This window comes from Crinia signifera, chromosome 2 (assembly GCF_055691185.1).
Source record: "Crinia signifera chromosome 2, ASM5569118v1, whole genome shotgun sequence".
NCBI classification, from domain to species: domain Eukaryota; kingdom Metazoa; phylum Chordata; class Amphibia; order Anura; family Myobatrachidae; genus Crinia; species Crinia signifera.
Window position 1 is genome coordinate 324,665,144 of NC_139218.1, and position 17,593 is coordinate 324,682,736.

The window sequence follows — 17,593 nt, forward strand, 5'->3', positions numbered from 1 at the left end:
ATCTATATGGGTTCGGAGAGAAAAGTACGCAAATGGAATTACAGGAATATCTGAAGCTCATCTCAATGCCGTCTTTAACAATAGAAGATGCAAATAAGCTGGAAAATCCATACACCAAAGAAGAAGTAGCAGCGGCTATTTCCTCTCTTCCTTCTGCAAAGGCACCTGGGAGGGATGGAATACCCACAGAAGTATATAAAAAATATGGTGACTTTTTTGTGCCCTATTTAACAGACTTATTAAATTCACTTCTAGACTTGGGCTCCCTCCCTCCCACGATGCTGGAAGCAGTAATTATCTTGATATTAAAGAAGGAAAAGGACCCCCTCTCTCCGGATTCATATAGACCCATTTCTCTACTGAACACGGATGTAAAAATCTTGGCCAAAATGATAGCAGTAAGACTGAATAATGTAATTGAATCCATAGTGCATACAGACCAGGCTGGATTTATGCCCGGCAGAACAACAACCCAAAATCTGAGACGCCTGTTTTGTCATCTACAGGCGGATCGGAACCAGGAATCGGAGGCCCTGGTCGTGTCCCTGGACGCGGCCAAGGCCTTCGATACTGTGAATTGGGATTACTTATGGACTGTACTGCAGAAGCTAGGCTTTGGGCCCCGATTTATTAAATGGATCCAGATATTATATGCCTCACCACATGCAAGAGTATCAGTGAACAGATATATTTCAGAACCCCTTGAACTAGAGAGAGGAACCCGGCAGGGGTGTCCATTATCCCCTGCTTTATTTGCCATGGCAATTGAGCCACTGGCATGTAAAATACGTTCAGATCCTGATATTAAAGGAATCCCAATAGGTAAAGAGGTAGATGTTATAGCACTTTATGCGGATGACATGTTAATTTTTCTGCAAGATTCAGGGAAACCTCTCCAAACTATGTTAAATCTAGTGAATGGTTTTGGGAACATATCAGGATTACGGATCAATTGGGATAAATCCAGTATGCTCCCAATTTCAGGGAAGATACCCGAGGGGCAATGTGGCTGGCATCAATTAAAATGGACCCTTGAATTCAAATACCTGGGTATCTGGATAACCCCAAACATGCACAAGTTTATTGAGTTAAACGTGGAACCAATTACAACCTGGTTCAAGGGGAAAATACATTTATGGAAAAAACTTCCAATTACCGTCACAGGACGCATCAATCTTTTTAAGATGGCAGTGCAGCCGAAATATTTTCTATGTCTGCCAAAATTCACCTGCATATATTCCCAAAGCAGTATTCACGTGTATAGAGAAAACAATACTTTCCTTTATTTGGAAAGATAAACAAGCACGGGTGGCAATAAAAACTTTGTATAAACCAAAAGAAAAAGGAGGCTTAGCTCTCCCGAACCTTAGGAACTACTATATGGCCTCGCAACTGGCATATGCACAAGAATGGGTTAATAATAAATTAGATCGAACAACCCATGCCCTTTTTAAAAAACAGATGGGCCAATGGGAATCCCCAGTACTTTTTTTGCTAGCAGGATACTCCTTGAGTGGGATTAACCCAATGTTTCGACAACTAGCATTAGTTTGGAGACAGGCACATGACATCTGGGATTGGACGGGAATAGATGCTCAATGCCCAATCTGGTTCAATAAGAAATATAATGAACTGGAAAAATTATCAATAGACAATATATGGCAAAAAAAAAGTATAGAGGAGATACGACATCTATAGGAGGAGGGCCAATTTAAATCATTCAGTCAAATAAGTAATGAATTTGATATACCAAACAATCAGTTATATAGATATTTTCAGCTGAGACACGCCATAAATAAACAATTTGGTGGATATAGGTTGGAGATCTCTATATCCCCTATCAAAAGAATGCTACAAACTATGAATAGAAGGGGGCAAGTATCAAAATTATATACTAATATTAACACAAACCAATACCCTGAACTACTAGATCAGTTAAAAAATAAATGGGAATTGGATATTGGTCAATTGTCAATTGAAAATTGGAGAAACATATTGTGTTCAATAAGATATGCAACGCCCTGTATTAGATATCAGCAGGTACACTTTTTTGTCCTTCATAGGGTATATCGGACCCCGTTAATACTGCATAAAGCTGGTATAAGGGACAATACTAAATGCCCAAAATGTATGGAGGAGGGAGCAGGGTTCTGGCATCTAGTATGGGCATGCCCCTGAGTACAAACATTCTGGGAGGAGGTGTGGAACGATGTCAGTCTAACCGTCCCTAATATTGTACAGTTTGGTCCTAGGGCATGCTTATTTGGGTTGGATCTGGGGGGAAATAACGAAACACAATTATATCAGTATATTCTCAGCCTGATCACTCTAGCAAAGGTGATCATAGCACGCACATGGTGTGCGGCAAACCAACCAGAAATAACTAAATGGAGAGCACTTGTGAAAGATTTGATCAGACATGAGAAACATATGTACAGTACTATACAAAAAATATGCTAGTTAAGTTTCACGGAAAATGGGATAGATGGTGTAATACTCGCTTATATAAAATAAATGAAGAGGAGGAAGAATGGTTGAACGAAGGGCAACAGTCCATTTAGCACAAATATTAGAGAAAGAAAAGCGGGGGGGGGGGGGGGGGAGGGGGATAGGGAAGAGGACAGAATTAAATAAATAAAGAACGCACTGACCCACAAGAATTGCATAAAAAAAAATTATTAGACACAAATTATATAAATAGAAAGAAATAAAAGAAAATAATGCATTAATTCACAAAAATGTTATGAAAGAATCCAGCACAAATTACATAAATTGAAAATGTGTATAACTGGGGGAAAAAAAAAAAATGACCCTAAAATCACTAAATATATATAATCTAATAACAAGCAGCACATATGAATATACATTTAATAATAAAAAAAAAAAAAACACTATGGAAAAAAGCACTGTAATACAAGACGACACGTATGATGACAAAAGCTGAATCATCAGTGAAAAGCTGTATGGACTGTTGCCCAATAAAGCAAATAGGAACATTAGGTAGCGAGGGAATAGCGGAAAATAAAGAAATGAGATAAGAACAAACATCAGTAGGAGGATATATATTGTAAAATAAGGACCTGTAACTGTATATTGTTTAAATGTGAGTTTATTGTGTACATGTATATGTATGTTTTGAGTATTGTTGTCTATGTAATGTCTTTTTATAAACAAAATTGAATAAAGAATATAAAAAAGAGATTTGGACACAGCCCACCCAAATCTAACTCTTTCTGCTCATGATACAGATGTATCGGGCCTTATTGTTGCTGGTGATCCGCCAGCAGCATGCTGCTAGCAATCCGCCAGCAACACGGCGCCTCTATCTGACTGAGAGGCGCGTGCGTCCCCCACGCACGCGCGTCTCAGTATCCGGGCGGCGGGGCGGCGAGGCGGACGCAATACTGTTCGCCTCCCGCTCGAGGGGGCTGGAGGGGACCTCTGGCCACTGTGGGGGGGTGCGGTCGCCCGGTGCTACCGAGGGCAGCACCGTCGGAAGGGGACGCGCACGCACCTCGTGCACGCGCGTCCCTTTCCGGCATACAGATGGCGGCGGGGCAGGGGATGGCGATGGCGACGCCATCGCCATCCCCTGCAAAGATGAATCCCGCTACATCTGTACATCTGCCCCACTTGCAGTCAAGCATGGTTTTGCCCATTTTGAGAACAAATTTGTCCTGCTATCAGGTCTGAAGTAGGCCCATAATGTAATTGAGCCTAAACTACAGTATATTGGTATATTTATGGGAATAGTTTGTGTTTCCTTCACAGTGTGTCATATCCATAGTAAATCTTCCCTAAATCTTTTCATCTTCCCTTTCCTAATGCCTAATTCAGACTGGATCACAAAGTAACTTTTATCTCTAATGGACAAAACCATGTACACTGCAGGTGGGGTAAATGTAATATGAGTCAGGATCATCAAGCCTAGACTTTCTTGCGATGATGTCAGATTCATGGGTCCCAGCACCAAGATTAGGAGGACTGCTTGTGAAGGAAGCAAGGCATTGGCAACCGGGAAGAGCCAGTGTTAGATGATGTGATTGGAGAAGGGAGTCCTCTTTTGTCTCATTAATGTGCCACCGACACAGGCCCCTTTCTCCAGCTGCAGCTCTCTTATTGGCAGCCACAGTGGTCTGATCTTTATTTTTACATTTTTTCATCCAACTCCCAGTCAGTGCTGGTGGCTCTTACCACACCACACCCTTGTCTGGAGGCAGCAGTGTGACTAATAGCTAGCTTCAGAAATAATTGCTAAGTAGCAAGAAGCCAGCATATCCAGGCAATGGATCAACAATGTCTACATCGACAAACACGTGGTGTCAGGACTCGGGTCTCTGGTGTTCCCGGCTGTGGCAGCAGTGGGCCAGTGGTGGACGCTGGGAACTGGAACTGAGAACTGAGGGTTAGAAGCAAGGACATATAAGATAACTGTCACTGTGAGCACAGGTAGGTGGGGGAGTTGATGAGACTCTGGTCAGAGGCGCGGAGTCTAACACCACCGACTGTTTACACCAGGGACCCCCGCAAGGAGTTTTGGACTCCGCTGCATTCGGTGGTGAGGTCGCGGCCCTCTGACCTGAGTTCCCCACAGCTAACTGGCCACAGGAGATGGATGGTGACTAGTGGAAGTGAGCTTGGAACTGAGGAACTTGGAACCTGGTCTGCATTGGCCTGGGAGGCCGGAGAGATGACACGGAGTCTTGATGGCCTTGGAGCCGGAGGAGTGTTGATGACCTGGGAGTCAATACAGACTGTAGACGGCCTGGAAGCCAAAGGGGTGTTGACGACCTGGGAGTCAACATGGACTGTAGACGGCCTGAAAGCCAAAGGGGTGTTGACCTGGGCGCCGACACGGCAATTGATAGCCTGGGAGCCAACATAGGCAGTTGATGGCCTGAGAGCCGCTGGAGAGTCCATCTGGCTTAGGAGCCAGGAGGTTACGTTGGCCTGGGAGCCAATGGAGGACACTGTCAGTCAGGGAACTGATAGTGTATTCTTCAGCCAGGGAGCTGGGGATGGTTGCAGAATCGACCTGGACCAACAGGATGAGGTTCCCTGTAGCAGGTACTCAAGAGCCTTGGAGTCAGTTTAAGGGAAATTCTCAGGAGAATGATGAGTGAGGTTTAGAGTTGGCGCCTGTCTCGACTAGGGAGTCGTAGATGGTGATGGCCCTTTAAGACCAGTAGCAAACTCTGCTGGGAGATGCTGGAGTGCTCTATCCTCTTCCCTTGGGAGTTGGAGATGGTAACAGCGAGGAAGGTAACCTGGCAGGTGGAGAGAGCCAGGGAGCTTTGGTAACAGCAGGTAGCAGCAGCAGATTGCACAGAAAACCACAGGGACTCTGGATAGGAACCTGGAGCCTTGGAACGCTGAGGACTGGATACACAAAGAAATCAAAGTTGTTCAAGACCCTGTGCTGTTCTCAAGTGAGTCCTTATATCCCCCTAGGTAGCTGGGGATTGGCTACTGACCAGTGCAGCAATTAGGTCACAACCAGGAAGTGGGATTACTTGAATACTCCTGGATCATTTGACCAGTGCTGAAGACAGGGAGCCTCACAGGTGATTACTCAAAGAGGAATGCAGAGCAGCTGTATCATGGACACAGACAAGCCTGGTAACATTGGAAATCAGAAAACAAATGTAAACCAAGTCAGGTTTGTGACAGTTGGTTGATCACAGATGGTTGAACGCGACTACTTAGATGCCTAAACATAGCCGAAAGCGCCTCGATTAACAGTAAGACTGACGCAAGCAAAAGATTGACAGGAACTTGGTTGACCGTGACAAGGTTGACACAAGTTTTTCAGGATTTTTTTTGCTTTAAACAACTTGTTCGTACTTTACAATCCCAATTGACATAGAGGGAGAACAAAATTGTGTGACCATTAGTGGTCGACCATGTGATTGTGGATCTAGTCGATCCACTTTACCATAACCAAGGCCAGCAGAGTGGGGATGGTGACTACTGGATTAGGTAACGCATTCTTCACTTACCACATTTTGTCAGCCTTTCTGGTGCCTCAAATTTTTTGGGGGTAGGGCAATTCACCCCCTTGCCCCCCTTTTGCAGCACCTATGTTTTACCAATAAATTGAGTGTGTGTGTATTTTACACACTAAAAAGGACTCTATAATGACAAATAAAATGGCATAAAAGTTCTTAACCTCAAAATGCCATTAATCCGAATACTTGTATTTTCTGTAACAAAATAGCTAAAGCTTCGTCATTTCAGACACTAAAGTGAACTAGATTTTGAATACACTCACACTTCTCATAATATTGTAGTCCATAGTTCCTGCGGGTTTCCTCTGGGAGTCGTGTCCAGGCATTTCTTGCGCTCTCCTTCAGTAGTTTGGCGTCTGTCACGTGCGTTTTGAAGAAGCCTGGTTCTATGATGCAGACCTTCACACCAAAGCGGGCCAACTCACGGCTATAAAATCCAGTAAAGATATATGTTAATGTGCTCATTACTACAACTTACTTATAAAAATATATATTTCCTATATAAGGTAAACATTACATCAGAGCATTTGGGCATGTGCTGCTGCCAGTTCTGGCATTTCAGCTTGCACACCTCAGGGATGGCGAGCTGAAATCCACCAGTTTGAGTGGTCAGACAAGACACACGTCACAAGGTAAACTGTGATAAAACAGGAAATTAGGTTTTCTCAGACCAAAAAAGTTAAAATTAGAATTAATTTCACTACCTAGGAGCAGATAAAGCTGTGCAGAAGCCTGTATTCGCAGTGAGACACTTTTCATATGTCGAACCTTTTCCTTGTGTTGATCTTAGTCACGGTCACACTGATTGGGGTTCACATGCTCAGGTGCCAGCATTGAGCCCCCAAATTTATAAAACTCATGTCAAACTTTTCAGGTGGACTGTTTGCTTGTGTTGACCTTTGTCGAGGCCAGTCTTTTGCATGTTGATAAACACACTCAAACAATTCTACCAATCCATTTAGAGGTTAGCTGTGCAAAGTAACAACCAAACTTCTCTGACCTAGGGGGTTATTCTGGTTGACTCGTACGGATACACATTCGCATGTATCCAAGTGAACGAATCGCACATGGGGAGCGAAGCTACGCCTACATGGCCAACGGTGGCGTGCGTTCAGAACGACACAAAAAGGGGAGTGACGTGCCAATGCACGTACGCTACCGGGCTTATCCGTTTCTTTGGCTGAGAGAGCGGACCGGCGGTCGTCTGAACGTACATCCGTCCAAACAGGTTGTAGATTTAGAACTGGAACATCATTAGCAGTTATGAATGTTGCTGTATTTGGACACCAAAACAATTAAAACATTAACAGCTAACAATGCCAACAAGTGTGTAAAATTGATTAGGAAATGTGTGGTTAAGGCAAGCATGTCCAAACTATGGCCCTCCAGCTGTTGTGAAACTACAAGTCCCATCATGCCATGCCACAGTTTTGCTATTAGGGAATGCTAAAATGGTTGCAAAGCATGCTGGAATATGTAGTTTCACAAGAGCTGGAGGGCCATAGTTTGGACATGCCTGGGTTAAGGTGTGTGTGGCTTGCAGTTGCTTAATTGTTTAATGAGAGAAAATTGAGCATTGCATGGGTTAGTATTGCATACAGTGAAAGTATTTTCGCTATGGTGGAGTGCAGATTATCCGAGCGAATGCAGAGCTGGCTGGGCTGCGAGGCATAATACCCATTTTTTTTGCCGAATGTTTGTGAGGCGTAGCAGTCCGAACGCTCTCTCAGTGGAGTGAGGCCACCGTCCAGCACTTTTGGACACCACCCATGCTGCTGCCCAGTTTTGCCCACTTTTGTAACCACGCCCTTCAATACGCCCACATAAAGCCCACTCTGGCCGACCATACTCAGAGCGGAATTTGTGTTCGCTGCGTCCCGTGCGAGCGCGGTGGCCAACCCTTGCACATGCGTACCATGTGTACGGTACACATGCACAGTAGGCACAAATACGGTCTCCGAGCAAAGTTGTGACGGGGGAGTGTAAATCTGAATAAGGGCCCTAGTCCCCAGCATGTGTGTGTGTGCAACTCCACTCTGAATAAACATTACCAATTCTCATCCGCATTTGACGTCAGTACTGTATGTGGCAACAGCCGAAGATTGAACAAATGTGCTGTCTAGTCATTTGCTACTAGGGAGGGGGGGGATCTACACTTAAAACAATTTCTACCCTATTTTTTATTATATGCTAAATCACTTTATGGCCATCTTGAGGATGAACAGATATGAAGACCACAAAGTATAGTCTGAATATAGGACAGGTACATATTGCTTACCGGAGACTATCAGAGAACGATTCCACCCCATATTTGGAAATGCAGTATCCTCCACCACAGATAGTTATTCTGCCAGCAATGCTTGCTACATTTACTATACGTCCCCGGGCTCTCTGGATCAGAGGCAACATCTTAAGGGTGACATCAATAACGCCCAATAGGTTAACATTTATGATTTTTGAAAAATCCTCCTTGTTCAGCCATTCATTAGGGGCAGTTGGGACAGAGACGCCAGCATTGTTCACCACACCCCACAGACCTGCAGACAAACATAGAGGAATGAAAACAGAATGCATGTCTTGTATTACATTTCACCAGCTCTCATTCTACGTGTTATATACGCAATACAGTATGTAACCAAGAAATAAAATGACTCATACGTTATTGATACATACATCGTTACCATGGGGCTGATTCAGGATCGCCCGTAGTGATCCGAATTCGGCCTCAGCCCCCATGGTCGGGGTTTGTACATGCGCATTTCTTCACATATGGAAACCACAACAGCGAACGCTTTTGGTGAGTTACACACTTGCCGGACCATTCGCTGTGGGGAGAGAGGGCAGAGGGTGAAAACGGGGCCCACCCATGGGAATGCCCAGTGTTTTATTGGCATTCCCCAGAAAACCCTGGGCATTCCCATGGGTACTTGGGCAGGCTGATGCCTGCCAGGGGTGGGCCGCTGATGTCCTGCCGCGTCTTCGTCCTAGCACTCAAAAATAAGTCAGTTGAGACTGACTTTTATTTGCGAAAACAGGAGAGATCATTCGATGGTCGTGACCATTGAATGATTTCCCCTGCTAGCGGAGGCTTGGGAGGGAATGTGTTCTTGTACACATCCCCCCGCATGGTACCGTGGGGATTCGGTGGAGGGGCTGTATTTGGCCGGGTGGTGTCTCAGGCGCTCGGTAAACAGCAATGTTCGCTGCTTGCCGATCCAACCTGAATTAGAGCCCATACTGTATGTTTTGTATGTGTGTGTAGGTATATATATATATATATATATATATATATATATATATATATATATATTGGTTGTGGGATCCGCACTCCCATCCAGAAGAAATCAGCAGGGGGTGCTCCCCAAGAAATCGCAATTTCAGATATAAGTAGACAGTTCCAATGAAGATCATTAGAGAGGGCACTGCCTGACTTTCTTTGATGACACATCTCAGTGCTGACTCTGTCTTGAAAACGGCCCTCCGGGGTTGAAACGTCGACAAACTTATGCTGACTTCTGTCAATTAAACACAGATTTTATTTGCAACTAGTGGTGAGTGCCCTCTCTAATGATCTTCATTGGAACTGTCTACTTATATATATATATATATATATATATATATATGTACTGGAAAGAAAAGGCTGGCACTCCGAGGACTTTGTGAAAAAAGCTTTAGTGCAAGGTTTAAACAACCAACGTTTCGGGGCTGCGCCCCTTTGTCAAGTCTAGGTGAGAACGTTCTCACCTACACCTTGACAAAGAGGCGCAGCCCCGAAACGTTGGTTGTTTAAACCTTGCACTAAAGCTTTTTTCACAAAGTCCTCGGAGTACCAGCCTTTTCTTTCCAGTATTGCATCCCTCCAGGAAGGGCACCGGGGCAGTTGATTTTTTAAGGAGAGTGCCGGGCCGCAACACCTATATATATATATATATACCGATGAAGCCAGCTTCATCTTTGCAAGGGCTGGCGATATTTTTGCCAGCCCCAACCAGCCGCCGGCTCCCGCAGGGGGCTCACGCACCCCGTGGCAATGGAGCTTGCCCTGGGTCCCCGCCGTCGTTCCCCTGTGCCGCCCTGACCCCCCCCCCCCCCTAACCCTGCCTGTCTCCTTGAAGCAGAGATGGGCTGGATGGCGCTGCCCCGCCGTCGAACACTGGGACCAGTTTTAATGGAGTACCTCTCCGCCAGCGCTCGCCAGAGGGGAGGTGCTGGTGAGTGCCAGCACTGAACGAGAGAGGCTCCATCTGTAAATTGGGGTTGAGACTTTGCTGCCTTCAGACCCTGTGGCCTAGGCGGTGGTACAAATCTTGTTACAGGACTAAAATCACGTGGCTCCACAGCTGATGCTGAAATCCAATTCCCTGTTCTGCCAAAGGCAAATTATTTATAATGCACAAGGGCGTAACTACCATAGATGCAAGGAGTGCAGCTGCTATGGGGCCCAGAGCTGCAGGGGGCCCATCATTTCTGTCTAAGTAATATGTTTGTGGGAAGAAAAAAAGATAACTCTTTTTTTGGGGGCACTGCTTTTAGTATTAATCAAAAAAGATTAGTTATACATGTACTGATAGAGTGAGGGGGGGGGGGGGGGGTACTACAAGAGACCGAACAGCAATATATGGGGTGGAACCTTGGACTAATGGGTCTATGGGGGGACACTGAAATAGAACGTAGAAGAGAGAGAACCAAGTGTGTGTAATTTTTAGAGGATGTATTTTCATGTGGTAAGTTGAAATATGTCTGAATATGCTGGCCTAAATTGGCTCAATAGCTCCCAGAATATCTGGAGGGTATCACCTAGGCCATATGCTGCCACTCTATACACAAGATTCAAATATATCAAATTGTGAGTAAATTTGAGGTGTGAATAAGGTAACTGAATAAAGTAAAGCTGATAATGAAAAATGAAAAATGAAAAAATGAATATTTGTATCAGCTTGTTAATAGGTCAGTTTATCCATATGCTGTGTTTCATAGAACCACAGGGGTAGTTGAAAGTTCATGCTGAATTTTTCTGATTTTTTTGTTTTTTTTATATGCTCAGTGATACATGTGCTATGTGCACCAAAATATATTATCGTGAAAGAAATTCATAAAACAAAGTATTAAAACAATGGCGATGATGTAACTATTAGATGGTTTAGGCCACTGACAGAAAACCCTGTTTCTGTTACATATACTGCATAATTTATTGAGTACTGTATAGTGAAGAGAAATAGTGGGGATAGTTTGCTCCCTTAGGGACCCACCTGTTCCTTGCTTGCCCGTGTGCCTATTGGCAGTGAACGGGTTAAGCGGTGTACAGGTTAAGGGGCCACTAATGGGTGGGGCAATTGAAGAAAGATACCAGGATCTGCTTTTGGGGCCTAACCTATGGATCACCCCTGTTGGAGAACCAGCGCAGGAGGTCACTCACTGGCAGGCCGCAATGAGAGTCCCTTAATAGGAAAAATAGAGAAATTCTGTGACAATGACAGGTATCAAAGAATTATATGAGCCGTAGTAAGTATATTATTCCAAACGTACAATTATGTCACAATATCCGGGCTCACAACTGCACATAGACTCATCAATTGCAGATAACAGACACCGATACACTGTGTTGCCACAATTCGGTTATAGGATACACTAGCCTATAATAATATAAGTCTTTCTAAAGTACACATGTATAAGCAAATCCTCAATTCTCTTTAAACATATGCATTTATAAATGGCAACTGTTTCCAATTCTCTATCATAGATACAGTTCTAATTTTAAGGGTCTCAATAAAAGTAACAGAACAATGTATTTCATTTAGGTAATTCACGTGCAACAGTGTAAGCACAAGGATATGGATAAGGGAAATGAAGGGCAGTGTTCCCTTTAAGTACAACGGAAAGGTAACTGACACAATTGTCCATACATTTAATCCCAACTTCCCAAGTACTTATCCATCCTTAATGTGAGTTTTCAGTGCTATATAGCATAGGGGTCTCCTCAGTGGCCGTCAGTCCACCCTGCTGGACGCGCGTTTCGCCTGTGTGTGGGCTTGTTCACCAGTGTAAGTAATATGTTTTACATATATATATATAACCCTCAGATGCTAAATAGGGGGCCCTTACAAACTATGGGGCCTACAAATATCTAGGTACGCCTCTGATAATGCAGATTACCGGTAGTTACATTTTTATTGTGTACAACTTATGGAATCAAATCAACTCTGACCTTTATCACCTACAATACCATCAACCCATTTTGCTGCAGAGCTTACACTCTGGCTGTCCGTAACATCAAGGATCACAGTCTTCAGCCTGTTAGAGGTCTCCTTCTTCAGGGTTTCAGCACCACTCTGTGTCAGACATGCTGCAAGAACATGCAAACCACGCCTGTCCAATTGCTTAGCTGCTAGCTTTCCAAAACCAGAGTCACATCCTGTGATCAGCACGTATTTTTCTATGAGATTTGGTAAAATCTGTTTGCTTCGGTTCCACCTGAACAGGTAGATCACTGTTAAGAGCACAAGAAGAAGAACAACCCACATGACAGGTACCCTGTAATGCAAAGTCGGGAAAAAAAGATTTTTTTTTTAAAGTATCAAATATTATTCATATCTTGTGATAACTAAAGCAATGTTCCCAACGTCAGTCCTCAAGGCACATTAATAGTCCAGGTTTTAGTAATTAAGCCACCTGTGCTCAGTATGGCCATCCTCAACACCTCGAGGACCATGAGATGGGAACCTTTGAACTAGAGCTTTGATAGTAAAGCCCGCTACACACTAGTCGACTCCCCACCGACACCGATATTGGCGGCGCCGGCGGGGAAGGGAGCGATGGTGGGGGGAGCAATGACCATGCGGCAACACCATGGCCGTCATAAATGAGGACCATCTGGATGGCTGACAGACAATGTCTAGGTCAACAGTCAATAGGCCAACATATATAGTGGACATGGCCAAAATGTCTACACAGGCAATATGTCAACATACAGTAGCAATGTTTGACAAGTGAGAAGATTGACATGGGTTTTTCACATTTTTTTTATATTTTGATATTTTTCATACTTTAACATCCATGTGGATTTCCGATTGGAAATGATAAAAGGACCCAAAGCACGGCGCATGAAGTGAGGTGACAGAGTACAGTAATTTGGGTGTTCCACACTCTCAGATGTCGACATTGGCACCATAAAAATGTGAAAAAATTTAAATAATATATTTAGCACTAAGTCATATGGTGGCCAAATTGTATCTAGCAAGCTTTAATTCCTAAATGTGTGATTGGATCACCCTCCAAAGTTCGTTATGGCAGGAACTCACACAAGTGCCCTGCACTGGTACCTCTGTTTTGTAGATCCGACATAAACTTTGTATTCATTGGCACAGGTAATAAAATACCTTTACTTAAAGTTTATGCAGTGTGTACATGGCTGGATTAAAGGGGGGGGGGGGGGAAAGGGGGGTCAGTACCCCTGGGCCCCCCTCTAGCTAGGGCCCCCCTGTGATTGGCATGTTTTTTTTTTAGCTAAAAGTTTTGTGCATGGGAGTGGGGTAGTGCTGCATCTTCACCTATCTGCCAATGTGGCAATGATTAATTGTGTTGAGCATCAGGTGACAAGGCACACTGACTGTACAAGTGTGCAGTGCATTACTGGGAGTTGACTAAGTCCCATGACACCTTATACAAGAAGGCAGAGGCTGAGAGGTTTGTGCTGAGCTCTGATTGCTGGAGCTCATTACATGCTTCTCAGGCCCATGGAGGACAACAGCAGCAGTCTAGTCATGGGAGGGTTTTTAATCAGAGGCAGCACTGAGCCAGTGAGGACTCCTACAGGGATAAACACAGGATTTTAATGTGGTGTATATATCTCCCCCCTGCAGTTACCCAGTTTATACTGCCTTTACTCTGTGTGTTGGCAGTGTAATATTCTCTAATGCAGTTTGTGGCCAGTAATGACAAGTGCAAGGGGGCCCCCTGTCTAAAGTGCTCCAGGCCCCCCAAAGGCTTAATCTGGCACTGTGTGTGTGTGTGTGTATATATATATATATATCACACACACACGACCGATGAATTCTCTCCCATATGCTTGCTACCACACTAACTGACAGCTATAGCAACCTCTCTAAACATAATAAAGAGATTGTGGACAATAAATAACAGATATGGACACTGCCCATGTGTGTCACTATCTCATATCCGGACCATCATTTTGCTTTACACAATTTCATTATTTTTTACATTTTCTAATATTTTGCTGGCTTAACAATTTAATTGTAAAAAAGTTGTTTTAAATATTTTGTGGGTCACTGAACAAAATAATCTCTGTTAGTCCATGAAGGCCCCTTGTTTGGAATGGTTGTTAAGAATAGTTGTTGAAATCAGTGGCGTCACTAGGGTTGGTGTCACCCGGTGTAGGAACTCATGGTGTCACCCCTCCCCCCCGCCAACTTTCTGGAAGATGGAGAGTGGATGCTTGTGCGCGTCGGAGGCGAGCCGAAAAATTGGGGGTGTGGCCTATCAGAAGGGGGCGTGGTCTGTACCATGAATGTATTGTGTACCCTCCCCTCCATAGGGAATCTGCTGCGGCTGGGGGCGGCGGACCTGTACAGGCCACGCCCCCCACCGCTTACGTATGCGCGCATGCACAATACGATTCGGGGGACTTTGATATAGCGGTACAGGGTACCGGCACCCCCCGTACAGCCTAACCTGCAGCACTGGGTGTCACCTCACTAACTGTCACACCCGGTGCGGGCCGCACCCCCCGCACCAGCCTAGTGACGCCACTGGTTGAAATGATTACTAAAAAAGGTACATAAAAATATAACAACATTACTGAAAGACTAAATAAATACATAAAAGTTAATTTCCAAATTAATTTGTAACAAGGTAAAAGGGCTCAGACCAAATACAGTATGGGTGAGATTTAATAGGATGAGAGATTCAGAAAGTGAGAGATTTGGTGAGAAATCTTCAGTTTATTTAAAGCGGCAATCATTTACACTTCCAAATCAAACTGGCTTTGCAGTGTTAATGCTTGCCGCTTTAAAAAACTGGAGATTTCTTACCAAATCTCTCACTTTCTGAATCTCTCATCCTATTAAATCTCACCCTAATGCTGTGTACACATGCTTCGATTTTTCCCTGTTTTTGTTTCGATTTTGCTTATAGATGCAAAATCGAATCCACATCAAATGGATTTTAGGACACTTTCGATCTGCATTCGATTCGATGCGCGCTCCCGTTTTCTCAAAATCGAAAAGAAAAATTGGTACTTGTTTCCTAGCACGGCCACACCGATTTCCATCGGGGTGGTCGTGTCGGAAAAATCGCGTCGATCGCATCGCATGCGATTTGGTCGAATGCGATGCGATCGACGCGACCGACCCGATTTTTTAATTGAATCAAATGTGAATAGGGTCCCTGGGACCCGATTTTACATTGGATTCAATGTAAAATATTCCCTAGACCCCCAAATTTAACCCCGTGAACCCCACCCCACGATGGACGCCAACCCGAAGCGTGGCGAGCGCAGCGAGCCCGCGAGGGGCAGCGGGGCGCGTCCTCCGACCTTTTCATTCCCCTACTATCCACGTCGGCGTGGAGTTGAGAATATATAGTGTGGCGAGCGCAGCGAGCCACTGAGCCCAAAGCGTGGCGAGCGTAGCGAGCCACTAAACCCAAAGCGTGTCGAGCGTAGCGAGCCCCGCGAGGGGACGCGTATAACTTCACAGGTATACGCGTCCGCTCGCCACACTATATATTCTACACTCCATGCCGACGTGGATAGTAGGGGAATGAAAAGGTCGGAGAACGCGCACCGCCGCCCCTCGCGGGCTCGCTGCGCTCGCCACGCTTCAGGTTGGCGTCTATAGTGGGGTGACGGCGGGGCCATATATATATATATATATGTGAAATGGGTCATATTGGCCCATTTCACATTTTTCAATTTTTTTCCTATGTGAGATGGACTTAATCAAGTCCATCTCATCTTGTGCCATTATAATGGCACAAGACCGACGCGATGCTCCCGATTTCAATGTTAAAAATATTTTAACATTGAAGCCTATGGCAAAATCGGGGGCATCGCGTCGGTCGCGTCGGGACCAATGTTAATGGTCCCGACCGACGCGATGCCCCCGATTTTTCCTTTGCCGGCAAAATGGACCTGATTTCAAAGGAAATCGGGTCCATCGTGGGGATCGTGTACCTTAACTTAAAGGTACACGATCCCAAAGATTGTGGCCATGCTAGGAAACAAGTACCGAAAAATCTACTGTGCAGCCAAGGAAATATCGAATTCGATCCAGTAAATCGAATGTGTACACTGTACCATGAATGTAAATCGAATTTGATATCGAAATCGATATCTAATGCAAAAGTACAGATCTAATGCTAAATTGAATGGGAAGATCTAATAATATATCTAATAGAAAATCGAATCTAAAGGGGTGTATACACGGAGCAAATTTGTGCTATTTTCTAAGCAATCTGACTAGATTGCTTAGAAAGTAAGCACAGATCTCTCTGTGTGTATGCTAACTAAGTCAGTGCATGCAGTCACAATCTAGTCAAATTGCTTAGCAAATGACTGCATATCTGTCTGTGTGTACAGAATGAGAGATACTGATCACAATCTCTCATTCTGAACAACTACCCAGCCTTTTTTTGCTTAAGCAACATTGCTTAGCACAAATCTCTGCGTGTGTATGTGCTCTCCATGGAAGATCTTGACACCAGAAAAATTGCTTAGCACAGATCTCTATGTGTTTATGCCCCTTTACATTGATTCTAAAGCAAGACGAAGCTTGTGTACACAGCTTTAGTGTTAAAAGCTAAAAATGTGCTAAGAGCATTAAATACGTAGCTGTTGTAGTCACTGATAATGTTCTAAAAGCATCACAAAACAAAGAGCACAGCAACTGATCTAGATTTAGTTTATGCACCAAACAATACACACACACACACACTATGAAAAAAGTTTAAGAAAGAAATACAGAGAAAGATTAGATGATTGTTACTATACCTCTCAATAGACAATCACAGGAAGGAATGGATATGACGCTACAGTACATACAGTACTTCCAGCAAGCAGGGAATATACTACACACAAAAGGACATCTGGTATTGGCTGTGTTTATGAGCACTGGACTTTATAACTTAAAAAGAACAGGAGAGAAATACACACATAGGCAATGTACTGGCAATACACCAGCTTCAGTTCATAATAAACCAATGTCAGTGTAGAAACCTTGCAGGAGAACAGCTGTAAAGCCAGTGCTAGTTCAAAGTTCTCTGATACTATCTGTTAAAAGTAAAACAGATAATTACAAAAACAATACAGAGTTACCTTTGCTATTCTAAGGATTAACTATAACTATATAAAAGGGAATACTACTGCACATGCGGTCATTGGATTTGATAGAGTTAAGTGGTTTGTTCAAATTTATGCAGACATGTCTTTAAGGTTCATATTCTCACATATAAAGGCCCATACACACTGGGCAACTTTGAGCTGAAAGCCGCTCAAAAAAGCCTGTTTGAGCGGCTTTCAGCTCAAAGCCGCTCAGTGTGTATGCCCCAGCAATGAGCGCTGCTGCGCGCTC

General features: G+C 44.1%; 1 protein-coding gene across 1 annotated transcript in view; it reads right to left on the reverse strand.

Annotated features, from left to right (window-relative positions):
- The window catches only part of LOC146057715 (retinol dehydrogenase 16-like), a 30,364-nt gene extending 13,199 nt beyond the window's left edge, over window positions 1-17,165 (reverse strand). The window contains exons 1-4 of the mRNA XM_083169308.1: window positions 17,014-17,165; window positions 12,214-12,539; window positions 8,287-8,545; window positions 6,272-6,435 (exon numbers count right to left, since the gene is read on the reverse strand). Of these exons, the coding sequence (XP_083025434.1) occupies window positions 6,272-6,435; window positions 8,287-8,545; window positions 12,214-12,529 (739 nt within the window). The 5' untranslated portion in view covers window positions 12,530-12,539; window positions 17,014-17,165. The remainder of the gene's footprint in view (window positions 1-6,271; window positions 6,436-8,286; window positions 8,546-12,213; window positions 12,540-17,013) is intronic.
- Window positions 17,166-17,593: the final 428 nt, after the last annotated feature.